This window comes from Aplidium turbinatum, chromosome 13 (assembly GCF_918807975.1).
Source record: "Aplidium turbinatum chromosome 13, kaAplTurb1.1, whole genome shotgun sequence".
NCBI lineage: Eukaryota > Metazoa > Chordata > Ascidiacea > Aplousobranchia > Polyclinidae > Aplidium > Aplidium turbinatum.
In genome coordinates, this window is record NC_137484.1 from 13,061,219 (window position 1) to 13,087,084 (window position 25,866).

At 36.3% G+C, this 25,866-nt stretch overlaps 2 protein-coding genes across 2 annotated transcripts; both read left to right on the forward strand.

Moving 5' to 3' along the window:
• Positions 1-1,151: 1,151 nt before the first annotated feature.
• On the forward strand, positions 1,152-2,891 carry LOC145781659 (trafficking kinesin-binding protein 1-like). Its single transcript, XM_082593334.1, has one exon. It carries the CDS (start codon positions 1,152-1,154, stop codon positions 2,889-2,891), a length of 1,740 nt encoding a protein of 579 aa, XP_082449460.1.
• A 3,275-nt stretch (positions 2,892-6,166) lies between these two features.
• On the forward strand, positions 6,167-23,469 carry LOC145782260 (two pore channel protein 2-like). Its single transcript, XM_082594046.1, has 13 exons — positions 6,167-6,702; positions 9,958-10,176; positions 11,115-11,283; positions 15,148-15,308; positions 15,466-15,580; positions 17,534-17,646; positions 18,050-18,237; positions 18,670-18,858; positions 19,314-19,455; positions 19,774-20,015; positions 20,952-21,037; positions 21,432-21,610; positions 21,984-23,469. Exons 1-13 carry the CDS (start codon positions 6,296-6,298, stop codon positions 22,117-22,119), a joined length of 2,346 nt encoding a protein of 781 aa, XP_082450172.1. The 5' UTR covers positions 6,167-6,295; the 3' UTR covers positions 22,120-23,469.
• Positions 23,470-25,866: the final 2,397 nt, after the last annotated feature.

The window sequence follows — 25,866 nt, forward strand, 5'->3', positions numbered from 1 at the left end:
GACGTGTTCTTTTTTTTTTTTTTTTTTTTATCTACAAAAGAATACAAACTGATATGAATCTGAATGCATCAACAAGTGAATAAAAAAGTTTCAAAACGAATTTAAAAAGTTTTTTCTAGTCTTTTTTTAACAAATTCCTTTCATTTCTTAGCACAAATTCTCTGAAAAAATCACGCCTTCTAATAGGCTGTAAGATTACGTTTCGCTGAAGTCCGAAGTTAAAAATTAAATCCAGTCTCATTGTCGCACAGCAATCAGTCACGTTTCAAATCATCATCTCAACCAACCCTTCAAGACAACTTTCCACTTTCACTTTAGTACTTTACTACGCTACGGCTACGCTGAAGAGGTCGGGAGATCTAAACACTGGCCTTTGTCCGTAGTTGCTTTTCATAATGTCTTTTTAGACATTCTTTTTGGATCAATAATGTCTTTTTAGATATTACTTTTAAAGAAATAAAAAGGAGTCAAAAGGCATGTAAATTTCACTCTGTGTGGAGCTACATGTACTTGAGAGGTTAACTGTTATTCTTTTATTCACAAATTAAAAAAACTTAACTTTATTACTCACATTTGGAAAGATTTAAAAAAATGGGCTGTAGGCTACTCAAATTAAAAATTGACGACAAAAATGCACTTTGGGTCAAAATTTAGTTAAAAAAAAAAGAAAAAAGAACTCTTCCGGATAGTATCGAACTCATTCCCTCTAGAATAGCAGCCCGAGACGTTACGTATGCGCCACGGACTCAGTTGAAGTAAACGTGTTGAATTTAAAACTTAAGGCGCTTATCATCTTTTGCTTTAAAAGAGAAAAAGAAAAAAGTGCTTATGTAGTGACGTCATGACCGGTCAAATAGTGTTTCAGATTCAAAGACCGGAGCCGGTCAAATAGCCACTGCCCTTTTTTTAATTATTTCTCTCGATCTTTTCAGGGTACGAACTGTTCATGTACGGTACGAACTAGGTTGCATCCCGGTACGGTAGCCTAACATAAATAGGCTAGGTAGGCTAGGCTTTTAAGGTACATTGTTTTCAAGAATTGTATTGTGCTGTTAGATGTTGAAATATTTTTATTTCAATAGTTTTATGCAATTAACTTGTTTTTAATGAATGATATATGCACTGCTTAAATGACTCGCACATACTCAGACATGGATGCAGCAATGCAACTTCTAGAAAAGCAAGAAAGAGATCTTGAATTAGCTACTGAAATTGGGCAAATGTTAATTAGCAAAAACAAGGAAGTTTCTCATAAAAAGGATCTTTTGGAAAAAAAAGTTTCTCTTGCCTTGGAACAAATCTTGCAATTACGTCATGAAATAAGCAAAAAAGAGCAATTATTGTGTTTTTATGCAGATGCTGAAATTGATTCACCTGATAATGTGTTAAATATTAAGCATGTGAAAGAAGAAAATTATATGTCTGAAAAAGTTTTATGTGGAAAAGTGCGGCAACTCAAGAAGGAAAAGAGTGTTTTAATGGAAGAAAACTCTTTATTGGTAGCTCATACTGAAGAAATAAGAAGTAAAAGACATGCTTTGGTATCACATGCTCAAGTGCATTTAACTAATTTACAAGATGATTTGCAAAGTGCAAATTCTCAAATGCAAACTGTGACAAATGAATTGTCCGAATGTAAGCATGTAACATGCACTCAGTCACATGAGATATTAAGTTTATTATATCAAATTGCGGAACTACAGAAAAAGCACAGTCAGTTGTTGACTGAACATGAATATATGCAACATCAGTTGGTGGCTGTTAACAGATCACATGATGGACTTTCTCAAGACTTACAAAATCTTAAATATAAATACCATGAGGCACTGATGGTCTTGGAAGAAACACGTGATGAGATGTACATGTTGCCTCGTACCAATGTTAATTCAGGCAGCATACAACATGTTCATGATATTTCTTTAGATTGCAAAGTTTTACCGGTTAATTGTTTTGGTTCTTACTTGAGAGCGACTTGTTCTAGTTGTACCAATCAAAATGCTTCATCCTTTGTGTTATCAATTCCAAGGCCATTGGTAAAACTGTTTGTTCAATATGAGCAGAGGTGTAGGTCTAAACCATTAGAGAAAAATTCCGTTGATGAAATTTCTAATGCTACTGGGCGAGATTTTCAAATGCATGGTCAGTTATGCTCAACTCCATTATGGAGTAGTAGCTTAGCATTGAAGAAGAGACGACAAGGAACTCAATGCCAATATAATCAAACAACAAAGCGCTTTTACCAACCATTGTTTCAGGAAGTTCAGAAGCAGAGTTCTCTTAAAATGGGACAACCAGGTGTACCAGGTACAATCGATTTAGACCATGCCATTGATGATTTGGCTTGTGCTGGAAATGAAAAGTTAAGAGCTGTTGAACAGGCAAAAATGTTTTTAGCAACCAAACAAAGGCTGAAAAGAAATGATAGCCTGAAAAGTTGTATATCGCTGACATCACCTAAGCTTCGACTTGTCAAACCTTTGGAAGGCTCTGGCATGTTGCAGAAATGGAAAACGTTGGCAGAATGCACTTTTAGATCACCTACTCCACTTAACAACTCCATGAAATTAGGAATGTTGCATCGCCACAGTTTTACCATTAACCAAAGTGTCGACAGAAGTTTATGTAATATGTCTGAGTGCACTTGGTTTCAAAATGCGTCACAAAATCTTTGTGTTTCTGAAATGCACTCATCATCACCTGTTCAAAGTTCTACATCAGCTCTAGAACTGAGAACACAATTTCCCAAGTTGTCCCACAGAACTTGTGCATCCTTTGATTTAATGGAAATGACCTCACATTCAAAAAATATAGCATCTTTCCACTCCACTGCCAACGTTTCAGCAATTGAACTAACTCAGTTGCACGGTTCTATTGAAAACCACAATTTATAACAAAACTCTGGCTTGAACCAAAAGCATTAATCTTCAATGTTGTTGTGGATTGCTTTTTTCAACAGTTTAACTTATTCTGTTATTACTTTGTAGTCAACAGCTATTGGAGCAAAAAGGCTTCATGCATTTATGATTATTTTTTATATTGATGTATGATTTTTTTTTTGTAATTGCGAGGAATGTGCTAAGTGCTTGTTCAATAATCCAGGCATCACCGAGCTGTTATTTATGATATGATTTACTTATTATGCACTAGAATTGTTTGTGAAATGTCTAGTGTGTGGCTTTCAACCATACTGGTTTGTGTGGCATCTGAGTGAATGCATTGGTTGAGCATTAATGTGAAGAGAATGACTGGCCACTCTATCCAGATAAGTCACATAAGCCTGACACACAGTAAGAACAGTGCACAACATTAATTGTCATATTGGTGTAATGTGTATTTATACTGTACTGTATACTACATTGGGTTTTTACCTTGATTATTGGACATTTTGAAGCTAACTCAAAACTAATTCGAGTGAAGTGCATCTTATTTGCTATAGTCATTAGTGTATTTTCAATATATGAATATATTATTAATAAACAGGTAATGGTCATGCTAACATTATAACATTCTAAAACAATTGTATCAATCAACTGTAATAAGCACTAAAGAAACCAATTTATTTTAATACAGTATTGGCAATAGCTAGATGCAGACAACAAATCAAAATAATTCCCATTGGCTTGATGCCGGTTATTGTCCATACCATCTTTTGCTTGTGTTGGAGTAGGCCTATTGTTTTCACCTTCCATTAAGAGCATCTTTGGTTGCTGTCATGCCATCTGTCCTGTATGCAAATACTATTAAAAAAACTTTTTAAACTGTTTTTGTACTTGAAAAGTAACAGATGTCACCATGTTTAGTAGACTAATTAGTATTATACAATTTGGGTAGAGACAACTTTTTTAAACCATAAACAGACATATGTTTATAATTAGTATTACTTTATAAATGATTCGTAACATCTACTGATGGTATCAAGTTGAGTCAGCATTATTAACAAAAAAGTAATTGGTGCATGTTTAACCTATTGTTTTTGGTTAATTTTTATGCGTTTGAGTGCTTTCCTTGTGTTTTTTCTACTTTGGTATGACACGATACAGTGCATTTTTTTCATTTTTGTGAAAACTGTGATATCTTTTACTGTGATTATTATACTTTCTAGAATCTGCTTTACTAATTACTTCCCATGTAATTCATATACGGTAACCACATCCAAAATTTAGAAATCCTCAGGAATTTTTTTGAAAACCATGTTGGCGCCAAATAATATGAATGTGATCTATTAAATTTTATTATTAAAACAGTCATTGTTGCATTGTTATAGCACATCTTTCATGTTCACATGAGCAAACATTAAATAGACCAAAATTATTCTGTAGCTGCAGACAGAACTTGTTGGTTTGCAAAATTGTATTTTGTCACTACTATTATATGACCAAATCTAAATCTTTTTATTGCAGAGCAGTTGCTTGTTTAATACAGCAGACATACTTGCTTATTATATTACACCAAGTTAACTCATTTTAGGTGTTTTGATATTCTTTGTTCATAATATTTGCCCAGATAAGGCTCGCACCAATCAAAATAACCACCTTTAACTTTTCTGCTTTTACTTGAACAACGTTGATCCACGTATTGAAAGATTTTACACCTTTTTATTACTCACCCTGCATTGACAAGCATATTTGTTTGAGAGCTTGTAGTATCTTGTTTTGCACTATTTTGCACCTATAATTTTGACAGAAATCTTTCAACTTTTGAGGTCTGAGATTTTCCACTGACCTTCATTATAAAACTTGAAGTTACTCTGGTTACAACAATTAGGAGATGTTGCCTGAACTGCTGCCTCATAAGCAAGAAGAAGAAGAAGAAGATTATAAAACTTGTCTTCAGAAAGACTTTTTTGACGTTCTTCTGCTGAAATTGGTACCATGGTGCGGAATAGCCTGTTTCGGTGAGTCCGATTCGGTGAGTTCCCTATTCGGTGAGAGCCTTTTTCGGTGAGTTCCCTGTTCAGTGATTTTTTGAATTTTTTTTTTAACCTAAGCCTAATTATCATTGCTGTTTTAGGGTTAGGGTCTTAGCGACGTTAGCAACGTTAAGGTCTTAGCGATGTTAAAACGATGTAAAAGCGGCAATTAGGCTACGGTACCCGATAATTTTCAAAAAATAATTCCAAAAAATCACCGAATAGGGAACTCACCGAAAATGGCTCTCACCAAATAGGGAACTCACCGAATCGGACTCACCGAATAGGAGCAGACCCACCATGGTGACTATTGCCTGTGATGTGGCATTAGTTTGACCCAGCTTGGCAACTGCAGCACAATTATTGTTATCTGTAACAGCAAGGTTCTATTCATAATGTTGAAGGGAAATCTGATAGTTTGAGCTTATGTTTCAATTACATATTGATTTTAATCCAACTAAAAGTTCAAATGACAATTTAAAGTACGGTATGCAGTTTGTAGGTAAACATCATTAAAATTCGTATTATAATTTTGATTTTTAATTTTTACATGATATAAATTCAGTTCCATTGAAAGATATAAGAAAATTAGTTCTAAGATTTCTCATTTGTTGATACTGTGTATAGTAGAATACCCCTCCCATACCCCATTCTGTGACATATTATGCAATGCCTTGTTATTGTAAGATGCAAGTTTGCTATTGGTGGTGCTTCACCATGGTGATTCATTTTAAGCAGTTAAGAATGATATACTGTTTATTCTGCATTTACAATTAAAAGCTTCAGTACTGATTATGATTACTTGCCTATTTTGCAGTCATACTCATGAACACAATAACTCAAAATTGCAAGTAATTGTTATCACAGAAAGGCAAGTTGTTATAATCTATCACAATGCCATTGTAATTAGGCTAACCTGTGCCTGCATTTTACATGCTTTGTTGAACTTGTCACTTTGTACATTGTACAGACTATGTTGATGTGTAGGGTTGTGTTTGGCTATGAAATATCTATAGTCATCTCATAAACTTTCTTAATAAAAAGGTAATGTTACTTTGAAGGCTTACAATACATTTTATGTAAATTCGGAAAATAGAAAACAAATTTTTCGACACTAAATGTGATCTTGTGTCAAACACATTTATGTGTTTTTCTTGCCTTTAAATTGTTGGGTTTTTTTCATTTTTCGGAAAACTTTTGTGTTGAAAAAGTTTTTAAAATGTCAATCCATCTTAATTTATGTATATTTTCAGACTTGTTAAACATTATATATACCGGTACTTTATCTAAATGGAATAGGAATATCTAAATGTAAAACAAGAATAAGGCTTTTTTAACATTGAGCAGCAAAAAGAGAATTGAGGGGACAGAGGTCCAATAAGCAGTATGATGAAGGCCAACTCTTCTAACCGCAGTGATGCAAGGTTACACAATGCCAATTCTCAAACATCGATCACAAATTTGCTAGAAGAATCAGAGGAAGGCTCCATAGGAAATACACTTTTAACTTCAGCACCTGTTACTGCGGATTTGTCTATAAACAATTTTCAATATCTCAATGCTCCAGAGAAAGAGGCGGAGTTACAAGCAGTCATATTCTTAGAAGATGCCATCAACTACAGAAGTATCCATCATAAAACTGACTTGTTTTCTTTAAAATTGTATCGGTGGTATCACTCAACCCTAGTTCAATGCACTGTAAAGCTTGCTACACTTCTTATACTCATGCTTGCTTTTTTGGAAGATCCTTCATCTCTAAGTTGGTCGAGTGATCCAAGAAGAGCTCAGACAAGGTATAATACGTTATGTTTATGGCATTTTCTTTCGCGTTCTATTGCTTTACCCTTTTCAGTAAATCAGTTAGCATTACTTGGAGCACAGCTAGTAGAGACATGTCAGGTTGTTCCACACTGGTGCAAGGCAATTTGGGTGATGTCTCACTGTAGTGCTGGGTAGTTTCAAGACTATTCCGAGTAAAGGGTATTTTGTTGGGTGCTTGGTGATATTAATATATTTCATTGATGTATTTTCGGCTATCAATGTTTCTGGCCAAAACTGTTGTCAAGGATTTTTGTTTTTTCAGCTTGGTATGTCAATGCTTTCCACACGCAAGTTTGTCAACAAAACAAATGCAGATTTATTAAGCAGATTCTTCTGTAGGCCTATTACTTAATTGTCTCAATACTGTAGTTTGTACATTATTAGTCATTTATTAAATATAAAATTATTTGTGGATTGTTCCCCAGTAACATTCAATCACTAACATTCACCAGAGCGTTTATTACTTGGTGTCACAATGCCAAGTAATGCTTATTAGATGATACCTTACATAATTTCTACCAAGAAATAGTTCTGTATTTCCGTCATGTTCTTCTTGCATAGTCTGTTGCTTTCAAAATGGCCAATTGAAAAGACTTGAAATGAGAAAACTGTTTTGTCACATGTAATTTGTTTTTGATTGAAAAGTTTTTTCTATATCAGATGATACAACCAGCCAGTAAAAATTGCCATTTTTACGTTGTTTCAACATCTCTATAAGGGCAACTTTTCCTGGCTAGGAACCATCATTCTTGATTTCATGAAGAAGTTGGTCTGATATTTTTTTAAAACTAAGAAGTGGAAAAAGCTTCATAATTAACATATAATCTATCAGCATATAATTAACATAATAATATAGGTTAGTAAATACAAAAACAAAGCTGGCCTCCTGTTTAGTTTTGTTCTTACAAATTCTAATCCGAAAAGAGTTTTTCATATTGCTTCACATTCAACGGTTTTCGTCATCATAGCATAAGTAGCCTTAAAAACCTTGGCCAACAAACTTTTAAATAGTCGAACACAAATTTTAAGTATTGCATGTTGACTCAACTAATGGCAATTTTAGTTCCTTGAAATAGAAGCAACATTGCTATATCTGATGAAATCATGTTAGTTGCTACACAGAAAATTGCTTAGAAATGGTGACACAATCCATGGATTTTTTGCATTAATTCACCGCAATAATGTTTAAAAGGTTCTTTTCTGGGTCCACGTCTTTTAGGCGCTGACAGTTAGGCGCTGGTCTAATAGGCGCGCACACTGTGGCGTCTGGATATTTAGGTGCGGAGCACTGTGGCGCCCGGTCATTTAGGTGCTATTCCTACTAAAGTCTGTAGATTGTATCAGCTTGGCAGGTAGGGGCGTAGGGCAATGCTTTTCACACAAAATATTATATTGAACAGGAAAATATATTGTTTTGTTGATGCGTGTGCGTTGTTGGTCATGGCTTCAGTGAGTGAAGTTGCCTAAACTGGCAATGCTTTTTCACACAAAATGTTATATTACACAGAAAAATATATATTGGTGAAGCTGCTTGAACCGGAAATGCTTTTCACACAAAATGTTATATTGAACAGAAAAATATGTTATGGCTTCCGTGAGTGAAGCTGCTTAAACCGGCAATGATTTTTACATAAAATGTTATATTGAACAGAAAAATATGTTGTTTTATTTAATGCGCGTGTTCAGCATTTATTTGTTGTTAGTCCAGGTTTGCGCCGGCAAAAGCTTTATCAATAAATTATTCAAGTTTCCGAAAATGTATGAGATTGAGTTCACTTTTAGTTAGGTCAAATAATAACTAAACATCAGTAAAAATGTACCGTAGGCTGTACTCAAGCGGGCGGTAGGCTTGAGTGAAGAGTAACTTAGTTTTCCGTCAAAACCCGGACTAGGTTTAATAACGAGCGAAGTCTCACCATTATGCTTGCAATTTGTAGCCAAGGTGTAGCCTATATGCCCTGTAGAAATGTATTCATGTGAACAGTAGTAGAGCGTCTCACGCGTTCTCGTCACATGGCCAATCCATCCCGAACAGAAGTAATCTATATTTAATCTAAATTACCAGACATTTTTCACACAAATCTGTTGTATTTACGCGGTAAAAACATGTCATGTGATCGACGTAGACGCACAATCTTGACATCAAATGAAAGCATACCTCTTCAGCTATCCGAAGATGCAAAGCTTTGCAATACAATTTAAAACATTCTATGTACAACTAGCAACTTTCCAAACGGTATTTTTTCTAATTTTTTAAAAAATTAAAAATTGGCAGAAAAGTGTACTTCATTATAATTTTTACTACCCAAGCATGATACAATAATATGAAAATATATGTAGTTTAATCGAATGCCAAAACAATTCTGCACATGAGAAAAAATTTACTTCGTTTCTGCGCGCAATGCTTTAAGAGGTACAGCAGAATGATTATGGAAAAATTTGGAAAATTTTAAGCAAAAAGTTTACGTAATTTAGCCTACAGTGTTTTTGATCGAGAAATTCCAAAGTAAGGGGTTGCCTAGCCAGTTTTGACTGCCAATTCCAATGAGTAAAAGAAAAAAAAATCCACTGTGTCCCCATCTTTAAGAAGTCCTCATCTGATAACTGCACCGCCAAAATATTTTTTTTTAATTAGCCAAAAAAGGACAGGCAAAGACTATGGATCTGCCATCATTTTTTTGCTTGAAATAGGCTACCTTTTAACCTTGGACGTAGGGATACTTCCTTGGTCATCATGGCAAAAATCCCAACACGTGTGTATACGTCCGTGGTCGCGAAAGAGTTAACTAAAAATGAACTTAATAATGTTCGGAAGCTTCAATAATTTATTGATAAAGCTTTCACCAAAGCAAACCTGGACTAACAACAAATAAAACAATAATAAATCAATAAAACAACAATATATTTTTTCTGTTCAATGTAACATTTTGTGTGAAAAGCTTTGCCGGGTTTAGCAGCTTCACTCACTGAAGCCATGATATAATTTTCTGGCAAGCTGCCAAGCTAATACAATCTACAGACTTTACTAGTAATAGCACCTAAATGACCGGGCGCCACAGTGCTCCGCATCTAAATATCCAGACGCCACAGTGTGCGCGCCTATTAGACCAGCGCCTAACTGTCAGCGCCTAAAAGACTTGCTCCCTCTTTTCTAAAAGGTTATCTGCGGTGGCGTATTTATTGGGCTACTAATTGTAGATTAACATGTTGAATTATATTTTTGATAGGTACATTTTTCCATATGGATTTACAGAAGGGATTGAAATTGTATGCTTGCTCATTCTTACTCTGTCTGGCCTAATCCAAGGCTACCTTTCGACAAATGGAAACTGGAATAGAGTTCCTTTTTTTCGAAAAAATCCTTGGTTAACTGGTGGATATGTTGTATTAATACTTTCCATAGTGGATATTATTGTTTCCCTATGCCTTGGAAATGCAGTATACAGGTAAGCACATAGTTGCCATAAAGAAATTGCTGCTCTGTACAAAGTTGCCCCACCCACAAAATAAGTCTAGTTTTTAGGGGTCTGCTACTATTCGGCAAGTCCAATGCGGCGAGTGCCCTATTCGGCGAGTTCCCTATTCGGCAATTTTTTGAATTTGTTTTTAAATTGTCGGGTACCGTAGCCTAATTATCATTGCCGCTTTTACATCGTTTTAACGTCGCTAAACGTTGAAATAAGACCCTAACCTCTAATCCCAACCCCTAAAACGGCAATGATAATTAGGCTACGGTACCCGATAATTTAATTATTTCAAAAAATTGCCGAATAGGGAACTCGGTGGTTGAAGATTTAGATTAAGTGGACGGGAAGGCAAGGAAGCCAATCTTCGTGTCCACCTTCAGGCATGCCTTTAAGTGTCTTGCCAAAGACACAGCCGCATGCTCTTCAACAGTGTCGAACCGGCGCCCTTTCGATTGCCGTCCCAGGGCTCTCACCACTCGGCTATGCAGCCGACGTCTACTGTCTACGGGTTGTTAAATTACAGTAATTTTGTATTACGTGTTATTTGAAGAGTTACGCGATTCATGTTAACGTGGTGCTGCTCAACAGCTTAAATTTACCACTAAGTATAATTCCTGGAAGCATGGGCAAGATTGCACAATGCACAGTACGTTGTGCAATAGAACTCGCCTATAGTGCCACGTGAAGAGACCTTTAAAAAAGTGTCGCTATAGCCGAATTCTACCTACAGTTTAAAACGGGACTTTGCAACAGATATACACCTCATACCTTATACCACTATAGCGAAACGTCACTATAGCCGAAGTGTTATGATTTGTGCAAGTTCTCTTATGATATGAATGGTAGCCTACTCAATGAAACAATTGTTCAGCAAACATAGTGTTCACAAGATGTGTGATAATTTTGACTCTTTTTAGAGTTCGTGTACGTCGCCTGTTTCGTCCATATTTCCTCGCCCAAAATACGACAATGTTGAAAAAGACATTGAAAGCAATGTGGCACACACTTCCTGAAATCGCCTCTGTCCTGACTCTACTTTCATTGCTTTTGTACTTCTTCACCATGTTAGGGATGCTTGTTTTTCATGTAAGATCACCTTTATTGACCTTATAGAATAGATTGCTTACAGACTAAGTTTGATGCTTGCAGTTTGGAAGTTTGAGTTTTTCATATGTTGTCAAATTACAGATAAATGTTTTTTTTGATTTATATATATTATTAAAAAAATATTGAGAGGAGGAGAGCAATTTTTTGAAACTTCTGCTTTTTTTTGCATATATATCAGGAGTAGGTTTTCGTTCTGTAAGTAGATCCCACGCAACAGAACACAATCACGTTCTTGCATATGAATATTTCAAGAATGTCTCAATTTGCGTATCAGTTTCAGGCCTCGAAATTCGTTTTTGTTGACAGCGTACAAACGTGTCTGGTCTGACCAGCTATCTTGGCGGACAAATTAAGTCTCACCGCGGACACACCAGTTTTAACGTCTATCGTCATGTTTAATCACTTTATCTTGATAATTCTTCGCCATTTGAAAACTATAGCTACGGTTTAGAAGGCTTTTTAAAATTTCAGCGAAGTCACTCTGAAAGTCTTTCATCAGACCAACGACGTGTGCTTGAAAAGTCAAAGCGCCGTGTAGCTGCGTAATACTCCACAGTCCACATAACTGATTAACTTCCACCGAACGAGGTCGTGTGGCTTCTTGCGTCACAATGCTCTGGGCACGAGTCGGGAAACACCCACACTAACCTACTGTTTTCTGCTGTGCACAGTTTTACTACGCTTTTTTTTAGGTTTATTTTTGCGTGTCATGTGAGCGAAAGTGACAAAGAGCAAGCAGGTTCATCGCCCTCATTTTCACTTTCAGAATTTTCCCTGGGCCTTTTCTTTCTTTGTGTAATACTAAAACTTAACAAATTTTGCTGCATCTTGCTGTAATAGCCTACTCCTATAATTTAATTTTGTAACTATCCTTGGCCTATCAATATTACTGGGAGATTAAAGCCAGACATTGTGATATAAGAATTGAACTAAGTTGCGCCAATACAAATTGCCATTGCATAGCACGAACAATCGTTGCGAGAATATAATTTTCCGCGCATTCTAGCGCGGAAAATTATATTGTTAAATGTTAATACTGTATATATCCCTTAGATTCCCGGTACACGACAACTGGGCGAGACAAAGTGGGCGATGCCACCCTGGGCGAGACCAGGTGGGCGACGAGTCAAGTGGGCGACGGCCAAGGTGGGCGACGAGACAAGTGGGCGACGGCCAAACTGGGCGACGGCCAAAGTGGGCGACGTGCCAAGTGGACGACGGCCAAAGTGGGCGACGGCAGCGAAAGTTTAGCCGGTCCGAACGGTGGTGACATATATAATTTATGTAGTTGCTTTGTGGCGTCACGGTTTATCGTGAAGCTTAAGAGAATAAAGTCATATTTTCTGTTTTAGATCATAAAATATGACTTTTTATTTTTACTTTAAAATGCAATGATTGAACCCTATTGAACTTCCTAAATGCAGTTCAAACAGCTCCTGTAGACATTGAAATTTGATAATTTGTGGAAGAGAGGGGATGGGAGTTTCACGAAGCATGCTGTAATAGCGCTTGCTGTTTGATGTTAATTTGCATTGTGACATCATCTTGACACATTATTTTGCAACACACAAACCAGTCTCTGAATATTATAAACACTTGCGTTAGGTCACTAGGTCAGCCAGTGCTGAGATCTTAACTACTAAGTAGCTGGTTACGTGCATTAGACATTTGAATTTTGGCAGTGATTTTCAAGCGAAACCGAAGTTTTTTGTTAGTTGTTCGAGTGTGTTATTGTTCAAAATAGGCCTACATGTAAAAACTTACATACGATTCATTAACTACGGAGATTAGCATAAATTTGATGCTCTAAAAATAAAGTCATATTTTTCAATTTTAGGTCATAAAAAAATTGCCCTAGTGAATAGTAATGACTTATTAACTTAACAGTGACTGTTGACTTAACAAAGCAGACCAACAAACAATTTTTCAAAAGTTGTTTAGATTTTTCATTGCATTATTTTATATTGATTCAACGTCTTTGTTTGCAGTACAACGTTTACACATAAGATTATGGTCTGGGATTACAGACATTTGTCTTTGTTTTGATCGCATGCGTCTGTCCCACAATCATTCGATTGGTGACCTATATATATGTAGGCCACGACATTCTGAAGAAGATGCTCACAAATTGAAATACTTCGTATAAAACATGCAAGGCAAGTCGTAGTTGTCATCACAATCGAAAGCGTCTTTCGAGTTTCGAACGATACTCAGCTACCGGTTACTTTAACAAACAAGTCAGAAAAATACTTCGGTACGAACTGTCAACTGATATTTTTTAATCCGAATGTTCAAGTCTAGACGCTGCGTAGCCGCATCAGCAGTTTACGGAACACATTGTAACTGACAGTTCTTACTAGGGCCATTTTTTATGACCTAAAAATTGAAAAATATGACTTTATCTTTAGAGCATCAAATTTATGCTAATCTCCGTAGTTAATGAATCGTATGTAAGTTTTTACATGTAGGCCTATTTTGAACAATAACACACTCGAACAACTAACAAAAAACTTCGGTTTCGCTTGAAAATCACTACAAAAATTGAAATGTCTAATCGATTGTGATGACAACTACGACTTGTCTTGCATGTTTTATACGAAGTATTCAGGTCATTTCAATTTGTGAGCACGCTTCTCCAGAATGTCGTGGCCTACATATATATAGGTCACCAATCGAACGATTGTGGGACAGACGCATGCGATCAAAACAAAGACAAATGTCTGTAATCCCAGACCATAATCTTATGTGTAAACGTTGTACTGCAAACAAAGACGTTGAATCAATATAAAGTAATGCAATGAAAAATCTAAACAACTTTTAAAAAATTGTTTGTTGGTCTGCTTTGTTAAGTCAACAGTCATTGTTAAGTTAATAAGTCATTACTATTCACTAGGGCAATTTTTTTATGACCTAAAAATTGAAAAATATGACTTTCTTTTTAGAGCATCAAATTTATGCTAATCTCCGTAGTTAATGATTCGTATGTAAGTTTTTACATGTAGGCCTATTTTGAACAATAACACACTCCAACAACTAACAAAAAACTTCGGTTTCGCTTGAAAATCACTGCCAAAATTCAAATGTCTAATGCACGTAACCAGCTACTTAGTAGTTAAGATCTCAGCACTGGCTGACCTAGTGACCTAACGCAAGTGTTTATAATATTCAGAGACTGGTTTGTGTGTTGCAAAATAATGTGTCAAGATGATGTCACAATGCAAATTAACATCGTGAAACTCCCATCGCCTCTCTTCCACAAATTATCAAATTTCAATGTCTACAGGAGCTGTTTGAACTGCATTTAGGAAGTTACTAGGGTTCAATCATTGCATTTTAAAGTAAAAATAAAAAGTCATATTTTATGATCTAAAACAGAAAATATGACTTTATTCTCTTAAGCTTCACGATAAACCGTGACGCCACAAAGCAACTACATAAATTATATATGTCACCATCGTTCCGACCGGCTAAACTTTCGCTGCCGTCGCCCACTTTGGCCGTCGTCCACTTGACACGTCGCCCACTTTGGCCGTCGCCCACTTTGGCCGTCGCCCACTTGGCTCGTCGCCCACCTTGGCCGTCGCCCACTTGACTCGTCGCCCACCTGGCCTCGCCCAAGGTGGCATCGCCCACTTTGTCTCGCCCAGTTGTCGTGTACCGTTCCCGCGGACATCACATGCTGTGACGGCGGACAATCCGGACATGTCCACCGTGAATTTCGAGGCCTGCAGTTTTAAAATTTGTAAATTCAAATTGCTCCAGTATTCGGATAAAGTAATTTTTGTTTACGAAAATTTTTGTGCCGTTTCTTTTACATATGCCTCAACCATGCTTACATTGCAGAAAAAATCTGTAAATGGTACTGCGGGCCACGACGATGTGTTTAACAACACAGAGTGGAAGTTGTACTTTAACACTGTGGACACTTCCTTCATGTCGTTGGTGGTTCTTCTTACCACTGCTAACAATCCCGATGTAATGATGCCTGCATATTCAGAAAACAGGTTTGCTCGCAAAATAAATACCTTATGGTTGCCATTTGTAACATTTTCAGTCTCGGCACAGTAGAAAAACAGCCAAGCAGGCTAGCAAGCTGCTTAAACGTGGAATACTAGTTTGTGTTTGTCCACAACAAATCAACTAATTTAACTTTGTTTCCAGATTATACGCAATTTTCTTCATCTCGTTTTCTCTTGTTGGTACATTTTTGGTGTTCAATCTTCTAACTGCTGTTATCTACAATCAATTTCGAGGATATTTCAAATGCTCAATGCAAGTAAGCAAACGATTACAATTTTAGCGTGAGCATCTTGACAAGGTTTGTGAGCATGGATTGTTTTCAGTGATATCGTCTTAACTTGTTAAGCTGCTGTTGCATTCACAGTTTGCATTCTATTGCAAATATACCGGTAGTAATTTTCTACTTTCCTAAAAGCAGCAGCATGCAGTAGGCCAGGGATGGTGAACCACTGACTCGCGGGTCACGAAGTGACCCATCACAGATTTTCAGTGACCCACTTGTCTTTTTTAAAATAATGAAATTTAAAGAAATATTTCAGCAAATTTCGCGTGTGACAGTAAATTTAATGGCTTACTCATGTACAACAGTGTAAGGTGGTTAAGTTGTGGTAATGTTTTACAGCGATTTGTTGAATTGTTGGAAGAAGTACAACTTTTTTTAGCTGAAAAAAATCAAAAATATCCAGAGTTAAGCGAAAGTACGTGGTTGAAGGATTTACATTTTTTTTGCTGATTTCACAATGCATTACAATAAGTTAAATACTAAATTGCAAGGCTGTGGAAATATTGTATTATCCATGTTTGGGCACATTAAAGCATTTGAGAAGAAACTCGCTATTTTTTCTGTAGACCTTGAACAAAGTCAGCTGAAATATTTTCCTCAGTTGTTGAAGCACTTTACCAGCACCAATTTAACTTATGAACAAAAGCAAACTGCACTCAACAAGTATGTTTTACTGACGAAAGAGGCCAAAAATGTAATGTCAGAAAGGTTTACCCAGTTCCGAAAGCTAGATACTACATTGCAGTTCATTCTTTTCCCGCATGCAATTCAATTTGAAAATCTTGAATTATCAAACTTTGAATGGCTTCGTCTTTACAACTTGGAAATGAAACTTTCAAAAAAGTGCAGTTTGGAAAACAAAATTTGTGGACTTAAATCATCTCCTACAAAAAATTGAAATGAAAACGGATATGGATGGTTGTGACTTTCCTGCTGTTGAAAACCATGCTGAAAATATAATTCTTACGGAGTGGAACTCCCTGCCAAATTCGTTTGAAACTATGAAAAGATTTGCGGTAGCTCTGTTAACGTTGTTTGGTTCTTCATATTCGTGCAAATCTTTATTTTCGCACATGAATTTTACACAATCAAGCACACGGAATCGTCTCAGCTCAGATATGACTGAGTGCTGCATGTGTGAAGCTAAAAACTACGGATTACCAACCAAGGATAATAAGACTTGCAGAGAAGATGCAGCAGCAAGTTTCGCATTAACATGTAGTTTCGCATTAACATGTAGTTTCGCATTAACATGTAATTAAATGTATGACCCACTTTTGCTTTTTCAAGGATTAAGGTCTCTTTTGTGACCCATGCACTAAAAAAGGTTCGCCATCCCTGCGTTAGGCTATATGTATATTTTATTAGCAGCGGTACAGTGGGAGAGCAAATCTATGTATTTTTTTTTGTTTTTCTGTGACCGAGAAACAGTCTGCTGATTGCTAGATTTTATGGCTTGCGCCGAGGCTACACCAATATGGTTGGCGAACGCAATGCTCGCTGTTCTATAGTGAGTTCTCAGCCTTGTGCCTTTTCTACACGTATGTATTTTTTATTATGTCAAATTGGTCACGTCTCACGGTAGTGTTAAGTCAAGTTGCATTTTATGAATTGTAAACTATACTTACTTCTGATAGTTTAAAGTTATTTTACTTCTCCATTCCAGAGATTTAGTTTAAAGTTATTTTACTTCTCCATTCCAGAGATTTAGTTTAAAGTTATTTTACTTCTCCATTCCAGAGATTTAGTTTAAAGTTATTTTACTTCTCCATTTCAGAGATTTAGTTTAAAGTTATTTTACTTCTCCATTCCAGAGATTTAGTTTAAAGTTATTTTACTTCTCCATTCCAGAGATTTAGTTTAAAGTTATTTTACTTCTCCATTTCAGAGATTACAGCAATTTTCTAGTCGTTTTTTCACTTTCAGACGAGTTATATTCGAAGATGTGTTGCTCTCTCTGCTGCCCATCGAGCTCTGTTTCAAGTCACTGCAAATCAAAAGCAATCGTTTGACAACAGCACAGATTCGGATTCGCAAACGTAAACAAGATTTTTTTTACAATGAATTAACATTAGTTAGACTTCCTCACATAGCTTTCTTCACTTTCAATCAAATTTGCAATATTGAATAATAACTTTTATATTTTAGTAAATATATTATATTGTTGTCGCATGATACTGAGAAGCAACGCTACAGAAGAACTCGATAGAATTGAATTATACGGAGCAAACGTTTCAAGTCAATTTAAATTTTGTGATTTAGCATTCTTCTTCCTTGTTGTGAATAGCTTCAAGGTGGATAGCACCTCACTGCAAAGTATTCATGGCCGTGCTGCCTAAGGACCATCCAACATAACCTAACACATCCCCATCTTTAACCAGGCACGGAAGCAATTTTGCTTCCTCACCTTTATAATATTTTTTCTATTTGCATTCAATGCAGAGTTGGGTTGCCTGTCATCAAAGAAACAATCAGCCGCGTTTCTATGACTCCCGATCTTCGCAGACGACTTTTTCTTTCAGTGAAACATCTCGAAGACTCGGGAAATGAGGAGGTGGATCGAACCGCGTTTACCGCGCTCTTCCACAAGATGGACTCCACTTTCATCTCTAACTTACCTCTCGCTCACGGTATTTATCACCTTTCTTGTTTTTAAGTATTTGTTTTCGTTTTTCTTTAATCCGATCTTGGTTTATATCTAGTGGTTAAAGATTTGGATTTAGGGAGTAAAACACCTAAAAAAGTATCTTCATGTTCGCTTTTAAGCATGTTCTGTCTGTGCCACGTGCTCTTGGTGGGTGTTAGAGTGTCGCTCAGACGCTTCCATTTCTAACCTACGCGTCTAACCGAGTGTAATATAACACAGACAATTCCAACACATGCAGCTGTGTGTGCTGAAGACATTGCATGAAACTTTGATGCATTTTTATAAAGTTTTCAACAAAAAAAAATCTTCTTATTAATGTCCAAACCGTTTTGAAATGTCCTTTTATTCGCTTTTTGATACATTTTACGACCTTTTGGTGAATACTGATCTTCATAGGACGTTTGTTGCATTGCAGTTCCCGTTTGGTCATCCAGTGTATTGCGAATGATGCAAAGTATAGTTTTAAATCGTTACTTTAACGTTGTCGGGAACCTTGTCGTATTGGTCAACGCCATTCTGATGACTGTGGAAATAGCCATTCATTATGAAGCTGCTTTCCAAGAGGTTTACAGCCGACTGAACATCATAAACTATGTATTTGTTGGTAAGTATGCGTTTTTTTTTTTCATTTCAAACCCAAAGAAGAATTTACCTTTTATCCTATCATCGGTTTTCACATTTGCAAGTGCTGGTTTATGTTATGGACACTGTGTATAGGATGGTTTCAATTGTAATTCGTCAACTCGATAAACAGTTTGAGTGCTGAACAAGCCAGTGTATCGCTGAAGGTATCACTGTCGCTCATAACAATCTTTTTTGATCATGGCACAAGCAGAAAAAATGGAGAAAATCTTCAGTTAAATTGTAGCTTGCTAAAAAAGAAACTAACAGTTGTTTGTGTAAAGAAACTTTTTATTTGTTTTTCAACACAATGTTAAGGCTGCAGTTTATTTAACACGTCAGTAGTAATATACCACAACACGTGAAAAGTGTTGTGGTATTACTTCTCAAATATTAGCAACCGAACAAGCAATGTGCAATTAATCAACTTTATTTCAGGTTATTATTGCATTGAACAAATTCTTAAGGTACTTTCTCTTGGAAAGAGATACATCTTTGACTTGAATTGTTTGTATGATGGAACAATCACCATTGCCCTGCTTTGCATTGAAATCGTCCAGTTGGTTCAATATGGCGACAAGTAAGAATAGTCTGTGCAATTTGCATGTATAAAAGCATTTTGAATTCGATTTAATGTTGTAGGTATAGTTAAATCATGATGTTGTATTGGCGAATGTAAATCATTCATTTTTTATAGTTTTCAACAATTTACTTGAGCGATTGAGCATATTACCATAAACTGCATTCCTCTATCCCACGTATTAAAATTCTGTTTGATATTTAATACTGACACATCCCACTTCTTTTTTTTTTCTATTGCAAAGGAAATGACTTCTATACCACGCTTTTGGGCGTCAGTGACGTCATTCGTGATGAGTAAACTTTCGTATTTTTCTAGTGCCGATCAAGAAAGCAACTACAGCTTGTCGTTGTGGGACTGTGCTCGTGTGGCCAATATTCTTGTCTTGTTGCGTTTTCTTCGGATCATTCCCAACTTTAAACCAATGGCTCTCGTCACCGGCGTCATGCTTGACATAATCCGAAGTTTAAAGTCATTCGCGGGAATAATCGTCATCATTTTTTACGTGTTTGCTATAGTCGGCATTATGGCTTTCGAAAATGCGATCTCTCCTCCGCCAGGTAAGTTCACTGCGGTTCTCTAGGGAAGTTCACTGCATTGAGTTGCATTGTGTGCACAATGAATTTCATTATTGGAAGTCATTTGCTTTCAAAATCGTTAACTTCTTTTTTGTTTGATTAACTAGTCGAGTGCTGGTGAAGGTTTGCAGGAAATGCATCATCTCTTTTTCCTAACGTTGCTTCAGTTGTCACAATCAGGCACATTCTTAATTATTCACTTCACACTCAGCTACAGTTCATTTTTAAAAATTTTCAGTCGTGGAATCGATGCAAAAAGATGAATTTTTTAGCTTGGATTTGCCGTTTTTGTGTGATTCTATTTAAAGTTTTAAAAGAAAATAAACAAGTCATTATACTACAGTGCAGTGACAGATTTGCGCATGTCTGTAGATCAGGTTGACTCACAAAGATTCAAATCACGCGGTGGGTTTGGCTGTTTGTGACGTGTGCAGTGCGCACTTTATAGCGCTGAAAGTATACTTTGCGACTTGTGTCATGTGAGACGTTGCCTTCTCTTTCCAGCCGGAAAAAATCTCTGTTAAGTTAAAAACGGCAACTTACGCTGACTGGTTCATTGGTGCCGCACATCAGCCGAAGCACATTTTAAAACGACCGTATTATCTAACACTGTGAATCACACGTTTTACACATTGATTCATTTGAACGATTTTGTCACAAAAGTTTGATGCAGTAACTTCCTTCAAGTGTCGGGCTAAATTCAATAAATGGCTTCAGCAGTACACTCTTTTATTCAGACAGAACATTATTCTCATTTTATCTGAATCGGAAAATGTATTGGAGAAGCGGCACATCATGTGTGGCGAAAAGTCTTTGAAAAATTGAGTTTATCGTTTTACTTAAATAGGACATCGCAATACAATAGCTTGCAAGAAATCATGTATGTGGATTTTACTGTTGTATTCACTTTCTCTACAGGAAATTCTTCTATAGTTTACGAATGTGGAACGTACGAGCAGCTTCAGTATTGGGCAAATAACTTCGATGATTTTGCATCTTCTTTGGTGAGATTTTGCAACGAAAGACAAGAATACATTAAACTGGAGTTTATTGCTAAGTCATCATTATTACGTTTACCCAACTATCTTCCAACGTCATTTTTGTTGTGACTTAGCACTTTTAGCAAAATGGTGAAGTTACAGTGATTAGCTTTCTACTCATAATTTTAGCTAGGCTACGGTCTACTTGACTTCTTTGGAGATGGAAAAGATTTTTTTAACTTTCATAGGTTTTAATTTTCTAGCTTTGTAAAATTGTGCACATAATTGGTGCAAAGCTTTTCTTCCTGTAAACTTTGCCATTGGCTTGGACTGAGGCCTGTCTGTTTCGACACGTTAACGTTTCAACTTGTCAAGCCGTTGTTGTGACAAACACAACTGAACGTGAAACGCATTCCAGGTGGTTTTGTGGGACGTCATGGTTGTCAACAATTGGGGAGTTTTTCTTCAAGCTTTTAAAGTTGGAGTGAATCCCTGGTCCCAGCTCTACTTCGTGGTCTGGTGGCTCATCTCATCCGTGGTCTGCGTCAATCTCTTCATCGCTTTGATCCTGGATCACTTCATTGCAAAATGGGAAGGGTGGGAATTAGCTTTTTTAGTTTTTACAACTTTAGTGAAATTTTGTCGAAGTTAGAGTGTTATCTTGAAAAAGTAAATGAAGAAAAATCAAGAGAAATTTAAATTTTTTTTTGTGTTAGATTTCTCCCGTGTTATTGTGATATGGGTTCACAGTAACTATGTAATCGGCTTCCTTGACACTGTATGCTTAGTAAAGCGCTAAGAACAACGCTAATCTGCGATGTAGTGGGTTGGTTGGTTGCTTTTGAATCTCTGACTGACAAAGCCTTGAGTGCTATGCAAGAATACATATAGCTATTGTCATCACGATTACAACAAATTGTTGCTTTGTAAATTCAAGCTTGTTTCCATCATTTGTTCACTGTTTTGATAGAAACGCTGACGACCATGAGATGACGCGCAGAGGAAGCATTCAGTCTTTGTTTCGAAAACATCTGCACGAGCCTTCACAAGAACGCGTTGCTGAAGAACTTGAAAGACACCCTTGCTTTTGTCATGGTCACGGATGATTGCTCACTATCACATGTTGAACTAACTTGATTTTAAATTTTTAGTCACTAATTTTTCTTTGCTTGAACATCTGTAACCGAGGAACTCTTTTTACCACCCCCAGGTTGTTGATGTTTGCCCATGCTTTTCATATATTAAAATGTTTAAACACTATTGTAGATTTGTATGCACCCACAATCCCACACCGTACATTTTATTGGAGTCTACTTGAGTCAAACACCACATGATCTTTTTAATTAGTTTTTTATGATTCGCTGTTTCCCCTGCTCCACTGTGATAGAATTTTCGACTTTTTTGCCATTCTTGCTATTAAGGTAACAGCCAGCTGAATGGCTTGAAAGTTTACGAATTTCGGACTCTCCTGGAAAGAAAGAGTTCATTTTTGTTGTTTGATTATTACGTACAATTAATCTGTAACAGTTGTATTTGCCTGTGGATTCATATTATTTTGTACAAGTAAGAACTGCAAGTTAATTCTTAGAATGTCTAAAACTGATAAAACAAATTTAACCATGAAATTGCAGATTATTTAGATAAAATATGCAGTCGAAGGAATTACTCTCAAACATTTTCCATTTTAAATCATGTTAGTGTTATGTTAAATCAACGTAGTCATTTTTGCTGGCTAAACGGATTTGTATTTCTAGGCTTGTTTGAAAAGTATGAATTGACTGCAGAACACCACCCAGTGCAATCACAATTCGTGTCAACCGTTCATTGAACTTACAAACTCTTCTCTCAGCATCACTCAATATAAAAATACCAGCTGTAAAACACAGTTATTGTTGTCATCTAATGGCAGTGCTTCATTTGCTATGTGTTGAAGCTCTTGATAGAGTTGTGATGCGGATCTTAGCTCACAGTGTTCTTTGCGAAAACTTTCACGATCCACCTATCTGTCTCTAATAGTTATAAACTACACGTGCTTCAATGTAAAGTATCGCTTTTTTCATCGTGTTGTTTACAGGCTCATGAGCAAACGAAAAGAGATTCTTTTCTACTTCACTAAGATAAAATTTTATCAATAATAATGTAGATGCTGTTCCTGCTTTGAACGCAGTATCGCTCAACACGTTTATAGAATCAAAATCAATTGAAATACAAATTTATAGCCGGAAGGTAGCATTCTTACCATCGTATGTTAAAATACACTCATTTGCTCATGAACCATCTTTTTAATAATATGTTATTGCTGACACCTTATATAATGTACTAGTTGCGTGCAATATTCTTCCTTCGTTGATGTTTTCTCTGTAAATTTTCGTTATCTTACTAGGGAATGTTCAAATATTACGTAACGCTTTTTTTCCAAATTTTTGACCCCCCCCCCCTCCCCCATGTAACGCTTTTTCACTACGAATTCAGCACAAAAAACTACCATTCCGTACTCGAAAGCGTTACGTAACGTTTTGCTTGAACCCCCTCCCCCCGATGTGACGCTAACGTAACGCTTTGCATAAATCCCCCCTCCCCATCGAAGGCGTTACGTAATATTTGAACGTTCCCCTAGCCCGTGTTTAAATCTTTAGATGTTGTGCGTGCAGTAAGTAGTACTAGACTAATAAAACTAAGGGGTGAAGCAGATCAATATTGCAATTGCAGTTATACTTACTGCTGTATCTTCAAAATGTGTATTTGGATTAACTTACCATAATAACCAACATATAGCAATGAATCTTGGATCGAATATAGAATGTTTCCTTGCTCGTATTGATGACAACTTTAAGCAAATCCTAGTTAAACATTAGCTGCTGTATCCGGTAATAACCAGTTATCCAACACACACTTTGTTGAATTCTTATCTTTTATATGCAGTGGAAAGTTTATTTGGCAATTGGTTACATGTGACTTCATTCACACACCAATTATTTCTAATCTATCCTTATTTTTTAAAGCTGTGTAATTTATGTAGGCTATACATTTCGGTTTAGACTAATTGTATTTTGAATCGATATTTTCAATCATTTGAAAGGACCTGAGTGGCTACAGACCAACCTCAGCTCATGTACATATAAAGAATCTATTATAGTGACAACAGTTTTCCTAATTCTGTACCTCCAATTTTATCATGAAAGAATTTCCTCGCTCTTACTCTTTTATAAAATTTTGTTGCTTGAATATATCAAACAGTTCCTTTCGATTCTTCGAGAAAGGTGTAGTATTTGTAAAAATTTTGTCATCTTGATATTCAAACTTTAAATTTCTGTTTGTCTTATTTAATACAGTATCTAGGCACCATTATGAAATGCAATAAAAGGTAAAATGATCTCCTTCGTGTCTTTCTAACATCTAACCGATCTTACCTTGCAATTAAGTCACACTTGTAGTGTATTGTTTCTTGTTCATTGATGAAATAAAGTGAAATTAAACTACAAATTTTTGCTTTGTTTTTTTTGGGCTTCTGATTCTGAAGTAGACTGACCCAGATGGGCTGAAGGAAGGGCATGATACGAACCATTCTGAATACGGCGTTGTTGCAATGCGGGTTAATTTGTTTACTTTTTTACATTAAGAAATTCTCGAAAGCACTTTGTTTTTGCAACAGTTGTAAACAGCGCGTTTTGCCTATTTTTTTTTGCAAATATAACATTTGATTTCCATTTAGCATCGCTGCTTTTGAGACATGGTTGTGATTTAGTTTCTTAATCAGGAGGAAGTGGGGGCTTCTTTTAACCCAGACTGCACAATCCGTCGTTTTTACATTGATTCAAAGTCTGCAAAAGTTGAATCAATGTAAAAATGACGGATTTTGCTGTCTGAAAAGCTATCCTTTCCACATAAAATAATCCTTGGCGGTTATGTCCAAAAGTGCCCAAAAAGATTACGGTTGCAACTAGCTAAGTTACTGCTCTGGGAGAGAGAGAAAAGAGTTGCCCAAGTGAACTACTGGAGGCTACCAGTTTAAATGAATTTGGGATAAGTGCCCTTGAAAGATCTAAACAATTAACCGATATCTATGAAGTAATGGATAAAATAGACAAACAGAACACTGTAGCCTACTTTGCCAAAGTTCCTGTAGGCGACATTTCCCTGCCCCTTTTCAAGCACGTTATTGCCAAGATGAAAGTAATTTTCTTTGTAGGGAAATTCCCCAACTCAGGAATAAAAGACAAGTTTGGTCATGTCAAAAGCTGCAAATTTTCTCGGCAATCAGCCTGCAGTGATAGAACTTGTTTCTTAACCTCAAGCAGGGTTGGAAAAAATCATGATTTTTTTAAAAAAATCAAAAAAATCGGATTTTTTTGATTTAAATCGGATTTTTTTGATTTAAATCAGATTTTTTTGATTTTTTTTTATATAAAAAGCGTCGAGTCTACTTGGGGGAAGACATCATTTTAGTAAGATAGCAGAATTATTTTCAACCCCTTGATTGATTGAAAGGCTTTGCTTTGCAAGTGTTTAATCATTTTTATTATCACATTGTAGGCTAGCCTGTCTAGTGTCTATTGCACGGTACTACGACAGTTTATCGAACGACAGTTTATCGAAACGACAGTTTATCGAACGACAATTAATCGAACAACAGTTTATCGAACGACAATTTACCGAACAACAGTTAATCGAAAACCTAACCCCTAAGCACTAACCCTAACCATTATCCCCTAGCCCCTGAGTATTCCATTGCATATGTGCTTTGTCGTTCGATAAACAGTCGTTTGATGAACAGTCGTTTCGATAAACAGTTGTTTCGATGAACTGTCGTTTCGATGAATTGTCGTTCGATGAACTGTCGTTCGATAAACTGT